General features: G+C 48.5%; 2 protein-coding genes across 3 annotated transcripts in view; one reads left to right on the top strand and one right to left on the bottom strand.

The window, feature by feature from the left end:
* The window catches only part of HDAC1 (histone deacetylase 1), a 42,471-nt gene extending 27,193 nt beyond the window's left edge, over window positions 1–15,278 (top strand). Inside the window, exons 4-14 of one of the 2 annotated variants that reach the window (XM_061184552.1) lie at window positions 7,276–7,350; window positions 8,987–9,125; window positions 9,586–9,727; window positions 10,831–10,923; window positions 12,125–12,233; window positions 12,315–12,455; window positions 13,052–13,160; window positions 13,255–13,385; window positions 13,640–13,792; window positions 14,334–14,382; window positions 14,661–15,278. In XM_061184552.1, coding sequence (XP_061040535.1) covers window positions 7,276–7,350; window positions 8,987–9,125; window positions 9,586–9,727; window positions 10,831–10,923; window positions 12,125–12,233; window positions 12,315–12,455; window positions 13,052–13,160; window positions 13,255–13,385; window positions 13,640–13,792; window positions 14,334–14,382; window positions 14,661–14,688 — 1,169 coding nt within the window. In that variant the 3' untranslated portion in view covers window positions 14,689–15,278. The remainder of the gene's footprint in view (window positions 1–7,275; window positions 7,351–8,986; window positions 9,126–9,585; window positions 9,728–10,830; window positions 10,924–12,124; window positions 12,234–12,314; window positions 12,456–13,051; window positions 13,161–13,254; window positions 13,386–13,639; window positions 13,793–14,333; window positions 14,383–14,660) is intronic. The other variant, XM_061184553.1, reaches the window with a different exon arrangement.
* A 193-nt stretch (window positions 15,279–15,471) lies between these two features.
* Window positions 15,472–17,838, bottom strand: MARCKSL1 (MARCKS like 1). The gene is made up of 2 exons (XM_061186859.1): window positions 17,563–17,838; window positions 15,472–16,741 (listed from the first exon to the last, which is right to left on the bottom strand). The coding sequence occupies exons 1-2, from the start codon at window positions 17,647–17,649 to the stop codon at window positions 16,232–16,234; spliced, it is 597 nt and encodes a 198-aa protein (XP_061042842.1). The 5' UTR covers window positions 17,650–17,838; the 3' UTR covers window positions 15,472–16,231.
* Between the last annotated feature and the right edge of the window lie 978 nt (window positions 17,839–18,816).

Raw genomic sequence — 18,816 nt, 5'->3', positions numbered from 1 at the left:
CCAATCCAAAAATGGGCAGAAGACCTAAATAGACATTTCTCCAAAGAAGATATACAGATTGCCAACAAACACATGAAAGGATGCTCAACATCACTAATCATTAGAGAAATGCAAATCAAAACTACAATGAGGTATCACCTCACACCAGTCAGAATGGCCACCATCAAAAAATCTACAAACAATAAATGCTGGAGAGGGTGTGGAGAAAAGGGAACACTCTTGCACTGTTGGTGGGAATGTAAATTGATACAGCCACTATGGAGAACAGTATGGAGGTTCCTTAAAAAACTAAAAATAGAACTACCATACGACCCAGCAATCCCACTACTGGGCATATACCCTGAGAAAACCATAATTCAAAAAGAGTCATGTACCACAATGTTCATTGCAGCTCTATTTACAATAGCCAGGACATGGAAGCAACCTAAGTGTCCATCGACAAAGAAGATGTGGCACATATAAACAATGGAATATTACTCAGCCATAAAAAGAAACGAAATTGAGTTATTTGTAGTGAGGTGGGTGGACCTAGAGTCTGTCATACAGAGTGAAGTAAGTTAGAAAGAGAAAAACAAATACCGTATGCTAACACATATATATGGAATCTTAAAAAAAAAAAAAAAAATGGTTCTGAAGAAACTAGGGGCAGGACAGGAATAAAGAAGCAGACATAGAGAATGGACTTGAGGACATGGGGAGGGGGAAGGGTAAGCTGGGATGAAGTGAGAGAGTGGCATTGACATATATACACTACCAAATGTAAAATAGATAGCTAGTGTGAAGCAGCCGCATAGCACAGGGAGATCAGCTCGGTGCTTTGTGACCACCTAGAGGGGTGGGATACAGAGGTTGGGAGGGCGACGCAAGAGGGAGGAGATATGGGGATACATGTATATGTATAGCTCATTCACTTTGTTATAAAGCAGAAACTAACACAACATTGTAAAGCAATTACACTCCCATAAAGATGTTAAAAAAAAAAAAAAAGATGAGGCTGTCTTGATAAACCTTTAGCCAGACACATCAAGAAAAAGAGGGAGAGGACTCAAATCAATAAAATTAGAAATGGAAAAGGAGAAGTTACAACAGACACCGCAGAAATACAAAGCATCCTAAGAGAGTACTACAAGCAGCTCTGTGCCAATAAAATGGACAACCTGGAAGAAATGGACAAATTCTTAGAAAGGTATAACCTTCCAAGACTGAACCAGGAAGAAACAGAAAATATGAACAGACCAATCACAAGTAATAAAATTGAAACTGTGATTAAAAATCTTCCAACAGGGGCTTCCCTGGTGGCACAGTGGTTAAGAATCTGCCTGCCAATGCAGGGACACAGGTTCGACCCCTGGTCTGGGAAGATCCCACATGGCGCGGAGCAATGAAGCCCGTGCGCCACAACTGCTGAAGCCCACGCTCCTAGAGCCCATGCTCCGCAACAAAGAACAGCCCCTGCTCGCTGCAACTAGAGAAAGCCTGCGTGCAGCAATGAACACCCAACGCAGCCAAAAATAAATGAGAAAAAAATACACAAAAGAACCACATATTAAAAAATATATATATCTTCCAACAAACAAAAGTCCACGACCAGATGGCTTCACAGGTGAATTCTGTCAAACATTTAGCGAAGAGCTAACACCCATCCTTCTCAAACTCTTCCAAAAAATTGCAGAGGAAAGAACGCTCTCAAACTCATTCTATGAGGCCACTATCACCCTGATAACAAATCCAGATAAAGATGTCACAAAAAAAGAAAACTACAGGCCAATATCACTGATGAATATAGATGCAAAATCCTCAACAAAATACTAGCAAACAGAATCCAACAACACATGAAAAGGATCATATACCATGATCATGTGGGATTTATCCCATGGATGCAAGGATTCTTCAATATATGCAAATCAATTAATGTGATACACCATATTAACAAACTGAAGAAGAAAAACCATATGATCATCTCAATAGATGCAGAAAAAGCTTTTGACAAAATTCATCACCCATTTATGATAAAAACTCTCCAGAAAGTGGGCATAGAGGGAACCTACCTCAACATAATAGAGGCCATATATGACAAACCCACAGCAAACATCATTCTCAATGGTGAAAAACTGAAAGCATTTCCTCTAAGGTCAGGAAAAGGACAAGGATGTCCACTCTCGCCACTATTATTCAACATAGTTTTGGAAGTCCTAGCCACGGCAATCAGATAAGAAATAGAAATAAAAGGAATACTAATTGGAAAAGAAGAAGTAAAACTGTCACTGTTTGCCGATGACATGATACTATACATAGAGAATCCTAAACATGCCACCAGAAAACTACTAGAGCTAATCAATGAATTTGGCAAAGTTGCAGGATACAAAATTAATGCACAGAAATCTCTTGCATTCCTATACACTAATGATGAAAAATCTGAAAGAGAAATTAAGGAACCACTCCCATTTACCACTGCAACAAAAAGAATAAAATACCTAGGAATAAACCTACCTAGGGAGACAAAAGACCTGTACGCAGAAAACCATAAGACACTGATGAAAGAAATCAAAGATGACACAAACAGATGGAGAGATATACCATGTTCTTGGATTGGAAGAATCAATATTGTGAAGATGACTATACTATCCAAAGCAACCCACAGATTCAATGCAATCCCTATCATATTACCAGTGGCATTTTTTACAGAACTAGAACGTAAAATCTTAAAATTTGTATGGAGCCACAAAAGACCCCGAATAGCCAAAGCAGTCTTGAGGGAAAAAAACGGAGCTGGAGGAATCAGACTCCCTGACTTCAGACTATACTGCAAAGCTACAGTAATCAAGACAATATGGTACTGGCACAAGAACAGAAATATAGATCAATGGAACAGGATAGAAAGCCCAAATATAAACCCACGCACCTATGGTCAACTAATCTATAACAAAGGAGGCAAGGATATACAATGGAGAAAAGAGAGTCTCTTCAATAAGTGGTGCTGGGAAAACTGGACAGCTACATTTAAAAGAATGAAACTAGAACACTCCCTAACACCATACACAAAAATAAACTCAAAATGGATTAGAGACCTAAATGTAAGACTGGACACTATAAAACTCTTAGAGGAAAACATAGGAAGAACACTCTTTGACATAAATCACAGTGAGATCTTTTTTGACCCACCTCCTAGAGAAATGGAAATAAAAACAAAAATAAACAAATGGGACCTAATGAAACTTAAAAGCTCTTGCACAGCAAAGGAAACTATAAACAAGACGAAAAGACAACTCTCAGAATGGGAGAAAATATTTGCAAACAGATCAACGGACAAAGGATTAATCTCCAAAATATATAAACAGCTCATGCAGCTCAATATTAAAAAAACAAACAACTCAATCAAAAAATGGGCAGAGGACCTAAATAGACATTTCCCCAAAGAAGAGAGAAGAAGCACATGACAAGCTGCTCAACATCACTAATTATTAGAGAAATGCAAACCAAAACTACAATGAGGTATCACCTCACACCAGTTAGAATGGGCATCATCAGAAAATCTATAAACAACAAATGCTGGAGAGGGTGTGGAGAAAAGGGAACCCTCTTGCACTGTTGGTGGGAATGTAAATTGATACAGCCACTATGGAGAACAGTATGGAGGTTCCTTAAAAAACTAAAAATAGAATTACCAGATGGCCCAGCAATCCCACTACTGGGCAGATACCCAGAGAAAACCATAATTCAAAAAGACACATGCACCCCAATGTTCATTGCAGCACTATTTGCAATAGCCAGGTCATGGAAGCAACCTAAATGCCCATTGACAGACGAATGGATAAAGAAGATGTGGTACATATATACAATGGAATATTACTCAGCCATAAAAAGGAACGAAATTGGGTCATTTGTAGAGACGTGGATGGATCTAGAGACTGTCATACAGAGTGAAGTAAGTCAGAAAGAGAAAAACAAATATCGTATATTAACGCATATATGTGGAACCTAGAAAAATGGTACAGATGAACTGGTTTGCAGGGCAGAAATAGAGACACAGATGTAGAGAACAAACGTATGGACACCAGGGGGGGAAAGTGGCACGGGGGAGTGGTGGTGGCGGGATGAATTGGGAGATTGGGATTGACATATATACACTAATATGTATAAAATAGATAACTGATAAGAACCTGCTGTATAAAAAAATAGAATAGGGCTTCCCTGGTGGCGCAGTGGTTGAGAATCCGCCTGCCAAGGCAGGGGATACGCGTTCGAGCCCTGGTCTGGGAAGATCCCACATGCCACGGAGCAACTAAGCCTGTGTGCCACAACTGCTGAGCCTGCACTCTAGAGCCCACGAGCCACAACTACTGAAGCCCACGTGCCGCAACTACTGAGCCCGCGTGCCTAGAGCCTGTGCTCCACAGCAGGAGAGGCCACTGCAATGAGAGGCCTGCACACCACAACGAAGAGTAGCCCCCACTCACCACAACTGGAGAAAGCCCGCACATAGCAACGAAGACCCAACGCAGCCAAAAATAAATAAATAAAATAAATTAAAAAAAAAAAAAGAGCCCTCTTTAAAAGTCATGAGGGACACAAAATAATTTAAAAAAAAGAAAAGAAAAAGAAAATATAAAAAAAAAAAAGAATAAAATTCAAAAATTAAAAAAAAAAAAAGGATGAGGCTCTCTAAGGACTTCAAGGCACCTTACTGACTTGATTCAGAGAGATGTCACTAGTGCAGTGCTTTATAACCAGGGGTGTCTACAGGGACAATAACAGGGATGAAGAGCTTAGCTCTTTTTTCAGTATTTACCAACACCTAACCTAGGAAGTTAATACCTGTAATAAGACCAAATAAGTCAGGTTTCCTTGCTCTTGGCTAGAATGTAATTTAAATGCTTTGTGGTCACTTTGAGAATTTGAGAATCTTAATCAGAAGTTCTGACATAATTTTTAATAATTAAAAATGGGAACATAAATAAATGCAATTTTTATTTTTGGCAGATAGTCTATCAAAACATGAGGCTTATGGTAGAAACGTGATAAAAGGGACTTGTGCTGGTAAAATTTGGAGGCATTCTTGTCCATTTTGTAGATGTATAAACTGAAACCCAGGGAGGTGAAATGACTTTCCCAGGGTCACACAGCAAGATAGTGGTAGAATGGAGAATGGAACTCTGGTTTCCTGATTCTGGACTATTTTTAAATATGTTGCACATAAAATATTTCAGACACACACACAAAAAATATAAAAAATAATACAATGATCATCCATGTCCCTACAACCAGCCTAAGAAAGAAAACATTGCCAGTACAGTTGAAGCCCCCCTGGGCACCTCTTTTTGATCACATGCCCTTTCTCTTCTACTCCCCTCTCCACCCCATTCCCACCACCACCAAGGTGTAAGCACTATCCTGAAGGCAGTGTTTAACCCCATGTGTCTGTTTCTGCAGTATGCTTTTTAGTGCCTTCTTGACCTACGTCTGCTCCCCCGTCTCTCACCCAGTATTGCTCCCCGTCAGTCTAAAGCCAGCCTAAGAATGAGAGAAGTATTTATAGTGGGAAGAGGGAAGACCCATAGAAAAGTCCTCCGTAGTCTCACAGATTAGTCCCAAGTGAGGGTCTGCTCTCCCATTTTACACCTTTTCCATCTGTAATCACACAGCTCCCTTGAGCTGGGAATAATGGACTGGCCATTTGAGCCACATGTTGGTTTGGGGCCTGAAGGAATATATTTTTTCTCGTTTCTAAAATACCAATTTCTTGTCATGGGAGCTCCACATCTCAAATAGTATAAGCAAAGCTTTGGAAACCCAGACAGCCCAAACCCACTGAAGGAGGAAGCAGCCAGAGAGGGAAATCAATTGCCGATGGATAAATATATAGCCTGGCCTCAGGGACCAAAGTTCTTATTGACACAGCCTCCCAGTGTTTACCTGGGAAGTGGGGGAGAGAGCCACCTACTGCTTACCCCCATACGCATGCCACCCTTCCTCGGAGCACTGTGCTTGGCAGGGCACCAGATCAGAGCACCTTCCGAGTTTAGGGCAGTGCCAGAGGTGGTAACTCTTGTGGTTATTGCAAACCTTGAGCTTCAGCTGTGTCTCAGGAGGTCACCACAGTCTAAGCTGGGCTCTCCTACCCTCCTCATCCTAGGACTCCTCCTCCTTGCTCTACTTTGGGAACCCCTGTTGATAATAGTGCATGCAATGGGAAGGCTGGGACAAGAGAACAAGGATTTAGCCCCACCCCTGCCTCTAACTTCTGTGTATCATTGATGTCTCAGCAGTTTCCTTTTCTGTGAGAGCAGACTTGGAGCCATAAGGTTCCTCTGTAGCTCTGAGTCTACAGCCTTCAGGTGTGCTTCCCTTCCTGTCTTTTTCATTTTATTTGCATTATTGTTCGCATGTGTTTCCACATTATGTGTTAGTTTGTACTTTTACCCCTTAGGCCTGAAATAACTTTCCTCCAGTTGTCACTTGGTATAGTAGAAAGAGCACTGGACTGTGGGAGTCAAGACACCTGGACTCTGGTTCTACCACTGCCTGGTTATATAACCTTGGGCGAGTCACTTAACTTCTCCACATCCGTTTGTTCCTCTGCGCAGTGGGGTTGATATTTGTCTCGTCCAGCTTTTATGGGGTCGTTAGGAGGATCAAATGAGACTGTGTATGTGAAATTACTGGGGAAGAGGCCAGAGTATATTTTCGTAGGCTTTTAGGACAGGCAGACCAATCCTTGAATACTGCCTCTGCCATTTACTGACAGTTCACCTCTTTGAGCCTGTTTCCCCATTTATAAAATAGGACCAAATCCTACCTCAGGTGTGTGAGGATAAACGACACCAGGTACTTAAAGCACTGAGCGTAGTGTCCGGCACGTTGTTAAGCATCCAGTGGATGACAGTATAGGTCTCTGTTCTTCACTTCCTTGTTGGCCAGCTGGAGTGAGGTCCAGGAACAAACCCAGGCTGGAATAAGGCCTATATTTTTCTCCCTCAGGAATGAACCAACACTTTCCAAGTACTTACTTGCTAAATGCTTCCCCATATAAGATTTCTATCAATCTTCTCAACAATTGGGTAAGGTGGATGTCATTACTGCTAGTTATAGATAATGAACCAAAGCTCAAGAAAGTTAAATGACTGGACCCAGTCACACAGCCAGTAAGTAGTAGAGCCTGGACAAGAACCCAAGCCTTCTGAATCCAAATTCTGCATTTTTTCCATCAGCTCATAAATATGTAAACAAAAACTAAAGGAAATTGTGGAAACTAATCTTTTCCTATGTTTTTTCAAGTTAACGTTGGTGAGGACTGTCCGGTATTTGATGGCCTCTTTGAGTTCTGTCAGCTATCTACTGGTGGCTCTGTGGGTAAGGAATATACATCCCTCCTTAAAGGCTGTGCTGGGTTGTACTAGTGAGGTCTGTCTTTTAGGCCACTGTCCCAGTGAGGCTGACCTGTGACCATGTAAAATGGTCCTGTGAGTTTTTACCTTAGGTCTTGGAAATGTCCTTCTGGTTTAGTCCCAGCCCAGGTTCAATCTGACATGGTACAGACAGGTGTCCTTGGCTGTCCTCTCCTAGCAAGACATCCTATATACAGGAACTCTCTGCAGACCTCATGGGCTTGTTGAGATGCTGTACATAAAAGTAACTTGTGAACTGCACAGTGCTATAAAAATGGGAAGTCTCATCATCTGTGTCTTACAAAAGAGCATGGTAATTACCTTTAGAGGTCAGAAATACTCCCCACACATCTCCCACTTCCATTAGTAATGTCTAGATTACCTCCAGGATCACTCTACGCTTTCTTTTTTTTTTCTTTTAAAATTTAGGAAGTTTTTTTTTTTTTTTTAAATTAATTAATTAATTTTGGCTGCACTGGGTCTTAGTTGCAGCGTGTGGGATCTTTAGTTACAACATGCATGCGAGATCTAGTTCCCCAACAGGTGATCGAACCTGGGCCCCCTGCATTGGGAGCGCGGAGTCTTACCCACTGGACCACCAGGGAAATCCCACTCTACCCTTTCTTAACAAATGTTTATTTTTCTATGATCATTGTTTTTTCTCCTCCCCCCTCGCTACCACCTCCTAATATAATCTCAGAAAACAGAGAAGTGCACAGGGAAAAAAATTGACTACAATCACACTGTCAACAGATAACCATCGTTACCATTTTGGTGTTTGTACATCCATGCTTTTTTCTGTGTGCATATATTTGGACATAACATATATACATCTATATTTTACAAAAAATGTGTCATATATATGTATAGTTTTGTGCCTACATTTTTTACTCAGTAAATCTTTTTATTTATTTAATTTTTAAATTTATTTATTTTTGGCCACTCCATGCGGCTTGGGGGATCTTAGTTCCCTGACCAGGGATTGAACCCCGGCCCCCGGCAGTGGAAGCGTGGAGTCCTAACCACTGAACCGCCAGGGAATTCCCTCTATGTTTTTATTGCTGTTAACGTTATATTGCCACAAAGGCACTTGCACACATAGTGTGTATTTCTCTCTCACTTCTTCTTGGACCTATTTGTACTTTAAGCCTCTACTACATTTGATATCTTCAAAATATTTTGACCATGACCACATTTAGAAGTATTTACACTTGCAATCCAGGTTATGCATGCACGTGCACAACACCCTCTCTCACTCTGAAGCCAGTTTCACAAAACAGTGGTTACCTTTACTGTTATTCCGATATTTTTATTCTAGTCTGTCTCATTTAAAAATATATATACTAATCATAACCCACTAAACCAATTTTAAGGCCTACTAGTGAGTTACCACCTTCAGTTCGGAAAACAGTTTTTTTAGAGTAGCCAATATCATGTTTATTCCTGTTGGAATAGGGTAGGGGGAGAGGACTGGCTTGTGAATTGTACAATACAGCTGTTGAATAGGCAGGTCCTACCTCTCACTGGGTTCCCTTGGCTTCTTGGGGGAAAGGGAGAGAGTGGCTTGATAACAGGCTTGTGTTCTTTCTTCCCACGTCCAGCAAGTGCCGTGAAACTTAATAAGCAGCAGACGGACATCGCTGTGAATTGGGCTGGGGGCCTACACCATGCAAAGAAGTCCGAGGCATCTGGCTTCTGTTACGTCAATGATATCGTCTTGGCCATCCTGGAACTGCTAAAGTATGCCTTCCTGGCCTTGTCTCTTGGAGGAGCACCTTAGGCCAGGTTCCCATTTCCCTCTCCCCCGGGCTTGCCTCCCTAGTTTGCTTTTCCTAGCAGTGTGCTGGCTAGGATGTGTTCGGTGAGTGTCTCTGGCCATCCTCTCCTTGACGGGGTCTTGATTTGATCTGAGCCCACGGCAAGATCAGGGGCAGGCGCTGCTCAGATCCTGCCTCCAGAGTGTCCCTGTGTGGCTGGAGTTGACCCTGGCTGTAGAGTAGGAAGATCGGACTTGATCGGCTTGGTCAGGCCTCTGGAGACACCCTGCCGCTCTTCCACCTTCCTTCAGCCAGTTTCCACGTCTCTGGTGCTTAGAGATACCTGAGGGAGGCAGCCAGCCCGGTAAGCTGGGACCTGGCGCCCTTGGCGCGTCCCACTCCCAAAGAGCCCCCAGAACCCCCTGACCCCCTTCTGATCCTAGGTATCACCAGAGGGTGCTGTATATTGACATTGATATTCACCACGGCGATGGCGTGGAAGAGGCCTTCTATACCACAGACCGAGTCATGACTGTGTCCTTTCATAAATATGGAGAGTACTTCCCAGGAACTGGGGACCTACGGGTGAGAACTCCCTTCAGGGGCCAACCAGCTCACCCTCAGCTGCCAGCTCTTAACTCTCCTATCTCATGTCACCAAAAACCACTTCCTGCGTCTTCTGCCATTCAGAATACCACACCCCAGCCTGGGACACCTGCCATGGTCTCTTTCCCTCTCTTATTCTGGAGGAAGGGAATGATGGTACATAAAGGGTTGGAAGGGATGGGGGTCTCCTGACTATTGCACTTCCCTCCTGGCCACAGCTGAGTTGCATTACACTATTCACCTGTCCCAGACAGCTTGAATTTTAGGCTAGAAACATCAGGTTCTCTCCCATGGGCTAGGAATTGGGACCTTTATGGACCATCTCAAGGGTTCTTAATATTTTTAGGTTACCCTCCCCTTTGACCATCTGACTGAAAGCTACGTACTCTCTCCCCATAAGTACATGAAATTTTACATTTGATATCAAATAGTTAATAGACACCTCCTCCCACTGAAGCCCATCCATGGACCTCAGGATAAGAATCCCTGGAAGCTGATTCATTAAACTGTTCTGCTTGTGAGAGCATGAATACAATGAAACCAGCCATTTTGCCATGCCAGTGGCCCTTGGGTGAAAAAGTGGCACTAATTCAGTTGTTTGCTATGGCAAGCATTATAATAACTGAGCCTTTACAATTTTGAAGAATTCTTCTTCCGTTTCTGCTTTCCTTCCACACCTCCCTAGAGAGGAGAGTGGTGGGTAGAGGAGTGGGCAGTAAAGCGCTCTGGAAAGGAAAGGGTTGTTGTGGGGTGGGTGTTATTTCTATGGTCCAGCCCCCAGCCACCTTTAACCCAGTCCAGAGGGAGAGGTCTCATGCTGTGTGGTAGTATATTCAGTCTCTGGTCCCATAAATGATTCTCAGCCTGGGTGCAGACTCAGTGGTGTGTCCAGAGACGTGAGCTAGACTTGTTCCACCAGTGAGGGAAATGGTGCTAACCTGCTCTGTCCCTGGCCCACCTCATGGGCCCAGCTTATCTCTCTTAGAACCACTGCTTCTTTCCTTAGCCTTCCAGCCCTCATCCTTGAACTTCCTCCTAGCTTCATCATCTTTCAGTTTTACTTTAATGTGCTTCTTGATTAGGATATTGGGGCTGGCAAAGGCAAGTATTATGCTGTTAACTACCCGCTCCGAGATGGGATTGATGACGAGTCCTATGAGGCCATTTTCAAGCCGGTAAGTGGCTTAGGCTTATCCACCACTGGGCTATAAACAGGATTGGTCTAAGGGAGGGGTAGCAAAGCACCTCCAGTGTACTTCGGGATCTCTCTCCACTGAGAGGCTGGCTGGAAATGAGATGTGTTTGAACCCTGGATTGCATGCTGTATGGCCAGTTAGGGGAACAAAATTCATCCAGATATTTACTGATGCCTTCTGTGGGTCAGGCCTTCTGCTGGATACAAGAATAGCTAAGACATGATCCATGCCCTTGAAGACCTCACAGTCTGTGGTGTGGGAGGCAAGCACGTCCCCGACAGCATGTGGTCAGTGCTGTTTTTGAGGGATGAACAGAGGAGCGAGAGAGAAACTGCTGCCTGGGCTGGGGAAAGGGTAGTCAGAGATGATTTCACAGAGGTGGTGACATTTGAGCTGGACTTTGAGAAATGAGGAGTTACCCATGTGAAGGAGGCGGGGGCTGGAGGGGAGGGGTGGCATTCAGCAGAGGGAACAGCACCAGCAGAAGCATAGAGGTGCCAATACGTAGTATGTAGGCCAGTATGATGTGGGGGAGGAATGTTGAAGGATGTGGTAGGAAATGTTTGGCGGGGTCAGTATTTCAAAGGGAGCCTTGAATGCCATGCTGAGGAGTTAAATCTTCACCTGTAAGCAATAAGGAACCATTACTAGAGTAGTAACCTAGTTAGGTTAGGTTAGGTAGTCGTTTAGCAAACACCAGGTGCCTACTATGTACCTTGTAGTAAGGGCGACAGAAAAGCCTAAGTTATGGTCTCTGTCCTCAGTTACATTAGAATCTAGTTGTGAGAATGAGATAAACAAAAGTGAAGCGCCTCCTCACAGTATAAGGCTCAAAGTCTGTAGGATCAAATGCATAGAGCAGATGCAGCTAAGGGTCAGAAGGGCTTCTTGGAGCAGCAAAAGAAGGGAAAGATCTAGGGAATTGATAAGGAGGCTGTTTTAGGCTCCTTATTAGAGCTAGAAGGCTCTTGGAGATCCTCTCAAATTGGAAAACTGAACAAATTGGGGAAATGAGAAGCCCAGGCTGGTACTCCCTTTTCTCTACCGCTCAGCCTGAGGGAGAGTGGAAAGGTAGGAGTGAGTGATAAGGAACCAAAGAAAGTGCTGCACCCACACTTTTCAGCCTGAACCTCAAATAGCTTTTCTTGAGGTTGGTAGTGACCAGGTTGTGTCCTTTCAGGTCATGTCCAAAGTAATGGAGATGTTCCAGCCCAGTGCAGTCGTCTTACAGTGTGGCTCTGACTCCTTGTCTGGCGATCGGTTAGGTTGCTTCAATTTGACCATCAAAGGTGAGACCAGGTAGCATAGAGACCGGGGGGCAGGGTCCTGCTGGGTGCTCCTGTAACTTGGCACGACTTCTCCCACCAAAGGGCACGCCAAGTGTGTGGAATTTGTGAAGAGCTTCAACCTGCCTATGCTGATGCTGGGAGGAGGTGGCTACACCATTCGTAATGTCGCCCGGTGCTGGACATACGAAACAGCTGTGGCCCTGGACACGGAGATCCCTAATGGTAATAGCTGCAGGGCCAGATTGGGCTGGGCAGCGCGGGAGCTCACGTGTCCTTGAGTTCACAGCCCCTTTCCCATTGGCTCTACAACCTCTCCTCTTCAGACTCTGATTCTCCTGCTGTCCTCCTGTGGTTTTCAGACCATAGCTGTCAGTTTTTTCTGAGTCCTTTAGTTGACCCTGTCCCCTGTCCCTCGGCTGCTGGTCTGGACAAAATTATCAGTGCTTATCTATAGCTTTGGAATTCATACTCTGTAGGGTAACTGGGGTAGTGAGTGAGGGAGTGCTCGCAATGAATATTGCCTAAATTTTTCTAAACCAGGGGCTTCAGCCTGCTCCATACACACACACACACACACACACACACACACACACACACACACACGTGCGCATGCACACAAACACACCACTGGTGTGGACACTGGAGAATGGCTTTAAAAAAAATTGAAATCCTATAGGTACCCAAGCCTCACCCTATCTTGGAGGCATGCTTCTCTGTTTGATAGTTGGGCTCACAGGTCCACATAAACCTACAAATGCTTTTCTCAGGGTCTCATGGTGGCCAGGTCTCTTAACTCTCTCACCCTACGCCCCAATTAGAGCTTCCATACAACGACTACTTCGAATACTTTGGACCAGATTTCAAACTTCACATCAGTCCTTCCAATATGACTAACCAGAACACTAATGAGTACCTGGAAAAGATCAAGTGAGTATATCCTCCCCCACCCCCCTAATTGAACATTCCAGGCTCTGGTTGGTCCCTGACCAGAGCCCAGCCACCTCTCTACCATTGGCCATAGACAGCGACTGTTTGAGAACCTGAGAATGCTGCCCCACGCACCTGGGGTCCAAATGCAGGCCATTCCTGAGGATGCCATTCCAGAGGAGAGTGGCGATGAGGATGAAGAAGACCCTGACAAGCGCATTTCAAGTAAGACCCAGACCCAGGGGCCTCTACCTTCCCACTCTGCAGGCAGTTCTGACTTCCCTCCACTGTTCCTGGCTCCACATTCTCCCCAAGCTGCCCACCTGTTGAGAAACCCAAGTACCTGTGCCTGTAGGGATAATTTATAGAGTCCAGGTCCCCTTCCCTTGGTGTCTTTTGGGGGAACATGCAAGAAAGCGCTGGGCAGACCCTGAGATAAAGAGTCTGCTCTCCCACCCATATTTTCCATTACCTCCCAGTCTGTTCCTCGGACAAACGAATTGCCTGTGAGGAAGAGTTCTCCGACTCTGACGAGGAGGGAGAAGGCGGTCGCAAGAACTCTTCCAACTTCAAAAAAGCCAAGAGAGTCAAAACAGAAGATGAGAAAGAGAAAGACCCAGAAGAGAAGAAAGGTGGGTTTGGGTTGGGCCAGGACTTGGATCTTGAGCCCCAGGCCCTGGAGGAGGAATTTATGTAGGGCACTGGGAGGAGGGAGCTGACTCAGGCCCTGCCAGCTCCTTAGGGCTCTTCCTTAGCTACTTGGGCCTTTCACTGGTTCCCAGAAGTGGCAGGGCCCACAAAAGAATGAAACTCAATTCGTCATCTTCACTGGCTGATTGAGCCCTGCCAGGCTCCAGAGCCAGGGACATGCCTGGGCTCCCCGTGGTCAGGAGCGTGGCTCTCACATACCACCCAAGCCCTTTTCTCAGTGCTTCACCCCAGTTTCCCAGGGGGCTGCCTCCACCCACCGGGTTCAGGCTCTAGCAGGCTGGGAAACCGGTCCAACCTGTTTGTCCTCTGCAGGGCTCGCTGGGAGGGCCTGGAATGGGCTTTTCTGTCTTTTGTATGTCCAGTGAGCTGTAGTGTTGGGGAAGGGGTTTCAGAGTAAGTGGAGATCCCATGGGTCTTTCCAGAGGGGCTGCCCTTGGCCATCCCTGCACTCTTATGTTCTAGAAGCCACAGAAGAGGAGAAAACCAAGGAGGAGAAGCAAGAAGCCAAAGGGTGAGGAAGGAGCTGTCTGTCATCTCCCTGGCATTGGAGCACCAGCCCCTTTGTCCCACCACGCTGAGAGGGAAGGCGCAGGGACAGCTGGTCCAGCTTACAAAGGCCTCTTTCAGGAACCAGTCTGTCTGTCTCTGCAGTTCTAGGCAGAGCTAGGAAGCCCCAGCCTTTAGCAGTCACCTGGGCAGCCGGGGTCCTGTGGAAGTCATTGTACCCACACTTTTGCCTCAAAGCCTCTAGGGTGGGTTATCTCATGCCAATCTCTGCTCTCTCCACAGGGTCAAGGAGGAGGTCAAGTTGGCCTGAACAGACCTCTCCAGTTCTGGCTTCTTGCCAAGTTCCCCACCTTTATCCCACAACCCCTCAGATTTTATATTTTCTATTTCTCTGTGTATTTATATAAAAATATATTAAATATAAATATCCCCAGGGACTAGACAGGAACCAGGGCCCTGAGCTCAGGGCACACGTGTTAGGTGAGCTTTTCTAGTAGCTGCCTCGCCACCCATCCCTCCCGAACTCTTAATTTTGAACCATAACGGATGCCAGACCTGGGTGGAAGGGATACACTTAGAGTAGCCATAGGACAAAATCTTGAAGTGCCTGCTTAGTAGCTTTGAAAAGGTGCCCTTATTGAGCATTTTAGAAGGGGTGGCTGGGTCTTCAGGGACTCCCTGTTGTTCTCAGGCTCTTGTCATCAGCCATTTTTAGATTGATTCTGTTCTCATACCTTCCCACTGGCCCCCAGTGAGCCAAGAAACTCACACTGCCTGCCCTCTCTGTCCTCCCCCCAATTCTGCAGATGAAGATTGGTAGTCTAGTTTCCTTTTTGAGATACTATTTTCATTTTTGTGAGAATCTTTGTAATAAAATGGTACATTTCTACACCCTCCTGAGCTTGTCTCCTAGTAGTATCCCTGGGTTCATTTCGACTCCACTTCTCTGCCCTTCTGGTGTCCATGAGGATCTGGGCAACCCCTCAAAAACAAAAGAACCCCACAAACTTACCTGTCTCAATCCCCCCTCAAGGTCTGAGGTAGACCAATCTTCTCACCCTACCCCAGAAGACCACTCATTAAAAAGCACCACTAAAGGGACAACATTTATTCCTTTTCCAAATGTTACAGTAAAACCAGGTGGAAGAGAATGGTTTTAGCAGTTAGAAAAAAAAAAAAAATTACAAATCTGGGGTTTGGCCATTAAAAGTTATTTACAACAATGGGAGGGGAAAAAAAAAAAGACAACAAGAAGTTGTTTCACATTACATACCTCCCCCCCACCCCAAAGCTTAATACTTGCTTACCAAGTCAAAAAAGAGACACAGTTGATTCACAAGCTGGAGGTTCGAACTTGAGTAAGACATTTAGAAAAACCTAGACAGGGGCAGTGTCCTCCCCAGCCCAGGGGCCACTAGGCCCAGCACAGGAGACTACAAACAACGGGAAGGTGGACACTCAGGGCGTGGGAGTAGGCACCCCCACCTCTGGCTCAGGGATTTGGGGAGTAAACAAAGCCTACTTGGAAAAGAATTGGGGAAGAAAACCAGCAATTGCCTTCTGGACAGGTGGGGACAGGGAAGGAGGCAGGGACAGGAGCAGGAGCATTTCACATCACTAACCTAACTTGGGAAACTGCAAGGGACCATCTTCGACTGGCCTTTAAGAGGAAGACCAGATGGATGATGGGAGAATCCACAGGAGGGAGAGGAGGAGAGGGAACGTGGCCAGGGGGCAACAGCCCCTTCCTTTCTGGGCACAGGAAGGCAGCCAGGGCACCAGGTCCAGGCAGTGACCTCACAAGGACAGCACAGTTTTTGCAGCTTAGAGATCACCCACCTGCCCCCACCCAGCTACTCATTCTGCTCGCTCGCTGGTGTAGGGCCACTCTCCGGCCCCGAGGGAGTGGATGGCTCTGCGGCCTGGGGCCCTGCCTCTTCTGTGTCTCCTCCCTTGGAGGCAGCGCTAGCCTCTGCCCCTTTGGCCTGGGGCTCCTGGCTCTCAGGGGTGGCGGCAGCCTTCCCTTCCAGGGCAGTGCCTTCCTCGCTGCAGGCACCGATCTCCCCCTGCTCCTGCTCTTCCTCTGTGGGTGAGGAGGCAGACGAATCACCCCCTCCCTCCTTCCGATTTCTCTTGAAGGACAGGCCACTCAATTTGAAAGGCTTCTTGAAAGAGAATTTCTTCTTCTTCTTGGGGGTCTCCTTGGGGGGGACCTCCCCCTTGGCCTCAGCGCCCTGGCTAGGGGGTGCCGGCTCGATGGCATCGCCAGTGGCCCCGGCTGCCTCCTCTGTTCCGTTCACGGGGGTCGACTCCCCTTCACCTTTGGGGGATAAGTCTCCATTGCTTTTCACGTGGCCGTTCTCCTGCAGGGCAGAGGAGACAGCAATGAGGGCCGGAGCTCTTACTCCCCTCCCCCAGCCCGCCTCTGACCTCTTCCACGCAACGGGGTCCCGACTCATTCCGCCGCACCCCCAGAGCCTGGTTGTAGCCTCACCCCACAGCCGGCATCCCGTCAAACCTCTCCCTCCTGCCCCGCACAGGCGCGCAGGGGCCGCGGCCGGCAGGAGGCGCTGGGGTCCCGGGGCCCCCACCCACCTCCCCCGGGGCGCGCTCTCTATTCCACGCAGGGCCGCCCGCGGCCGCGGATCCCGGGCTGGCGGGCGAGCCGTGCAGCCGATATTGGGCGGGAAGCCGCCCCGGGGCGCTGTTCCCCGCACCTGGACGGCCTATTTTCCCAGCCTCCTGCTTTGTGTAAACGGCCCCCACCCACCTCAGGCTCTCCCCACCTCGCGGCTCCTCCCTAAAAAAAAGCCGTGGGCTATCGAGGTCGAGTCTGCGGGGGGAGTGCCCTCCCCTCCGGCCCCCGCCCCGCGGCCCCCGGGCGCCCCCTTGGCGCGGCCCAGCAGCGCCTTTGTTCCCCGCGCGGCACTCCGGGCGGCCGGGGGGCAGCGCCGGGGGCCGGGGCCGCGAACAAAGAAGGCGGCGGGGCCCGGCCGGCGCCCCCTCCCCGCCCCTCCCCTCGCTTCGCCCGCGGGGGCTGCGGCGCCGAGAACAAAGGGACCGGGCGGGGGAGGGGGCGCCGCGTGTCCCGGGCCGGACAAAGCGCGCGGCCCCGGCCCGAGGCCCTAGAGGGGGCGAGGTACGAGAGGAGGGGGCCGAGTCGGGCCGTGCCGAGCGCACCCACCTGTCCGTTGACCTTAGCGGGGGAAGCGCCTGCTGCCTCCTCGGCGGTCACGTCGCCCCGGGGAGCCTTGGAGCTCTGGCTGCCCATGGTGGGGGTTCTGCTGGGGGGCGCCCGGAGCCGCCCCGGGCTCGCGCCGCAGGGGATAGTTCGGTCGGGTGGGCCTGGCCGCCGGAGGGGTGGGGCTCGCGCCTGAGGGGGAGGGGTGTCGGGGGAAAACCGAGCTGCACCCCCGCTCCGCGCCCAACCCGCTAGCTGCACCCGCCGCCGCTCCGCTCCGCGCCAGAATGCCGCCCGCCGCCCGCTGAGCCGCCTATATATATGCGCCCGGAGCTCGGGGCGGGGCCGGACATTTAAATGAGCGCCCAATCGAGGGGCGGAGGCGGGCTCAAGTCGCGGGCCCCACTTGAGCGGTGGGCGACGCTGGCGGTCTGGTCCCCCCAACCCACACGGCTCCCGGGGGCAGGTGGGGTCCAGGGTGGGAAGGAGAGAGGCGGGTCCCTGAGGCGAGCCCAGAGGCGAGGTGGGTGGAGGGGGGGCTCCTAGAGGAAAGAGGACAGAGCAGTCATCCCCTCCTCTCACCGCCCACCTCTCAGTGGACGCCCCAGCTCCTGGAGTGGCCCCCATCGCCTCGGTTCCGCATTGGCAGCCCCTGTCAGTCTCCCCCTAGAACTCTTCGAAGGGCTCACATGCCCAGACTCGTCAGCCGGCTGGTCCCGAGTTATGCTCCAGAGAATGTGGTCATGGAAGTCGCAGGGCCCCAGCTGGGTTTTGTGCCCCCTCAGGCTGGGAGACCGGTCCGAGGTCCCGCCCACGTGCCTGCCTGTCCCGGCCAGCTTGGGAGGTCTGACCCGCCGCAGGGTCACTCTGGTCAGACTGGTGAGGTCGTCCCTCATCCCTCCTCTCAGTCTCTTGGTGGCCCGTCACACTAAGCCCCCACAGATAAGCTCACCTTTGGTCCCTCCTGCTCTCAGCCTGGACCATGACAAAGTCCCATCTGGGGTGGTGCCGTGATCTTGAGGGGCATCTCCATCCCCATTTGAAAGCCGAGGAGCCTGAGGCTCAGAGACCTGGACATAACCTGTCTGACTTTGGTGCTCTCCCTTCACATCTGCTCCCCTACATCAGGGTTCCCCGAAGCCGGCAGAGGAGGCCCGCGGGTTGCGGGGGGCGCTCAACAAACCTTAAAACACTCCAGTTCCTGAGGAGGAGGAGCCTTGGATGGCCCCTTCAGGACAGCCCCCAAGCTGCCCAGTC

This window comes from Eubalaena glacialis, chromosome 3 (genome assembly GCF_028564815.1).
Source record: "Eubalaena glacialis isolate mEubGla1 chromosome 3, mEubGla1.1.hap2.+ XY, whole genome shotgun sequence".
NCBI lineage: Eukaryota > Metazoa > Chordata > Mammalia > Artiodactyla > Balaenidae > Eubalaena > Eubalaena glacialis.
The sequence above is the reverse complement of the archived record's forward strand: the minus strand, read 5'-3'. Positions and strand labels throughout refer to the sequence as shown.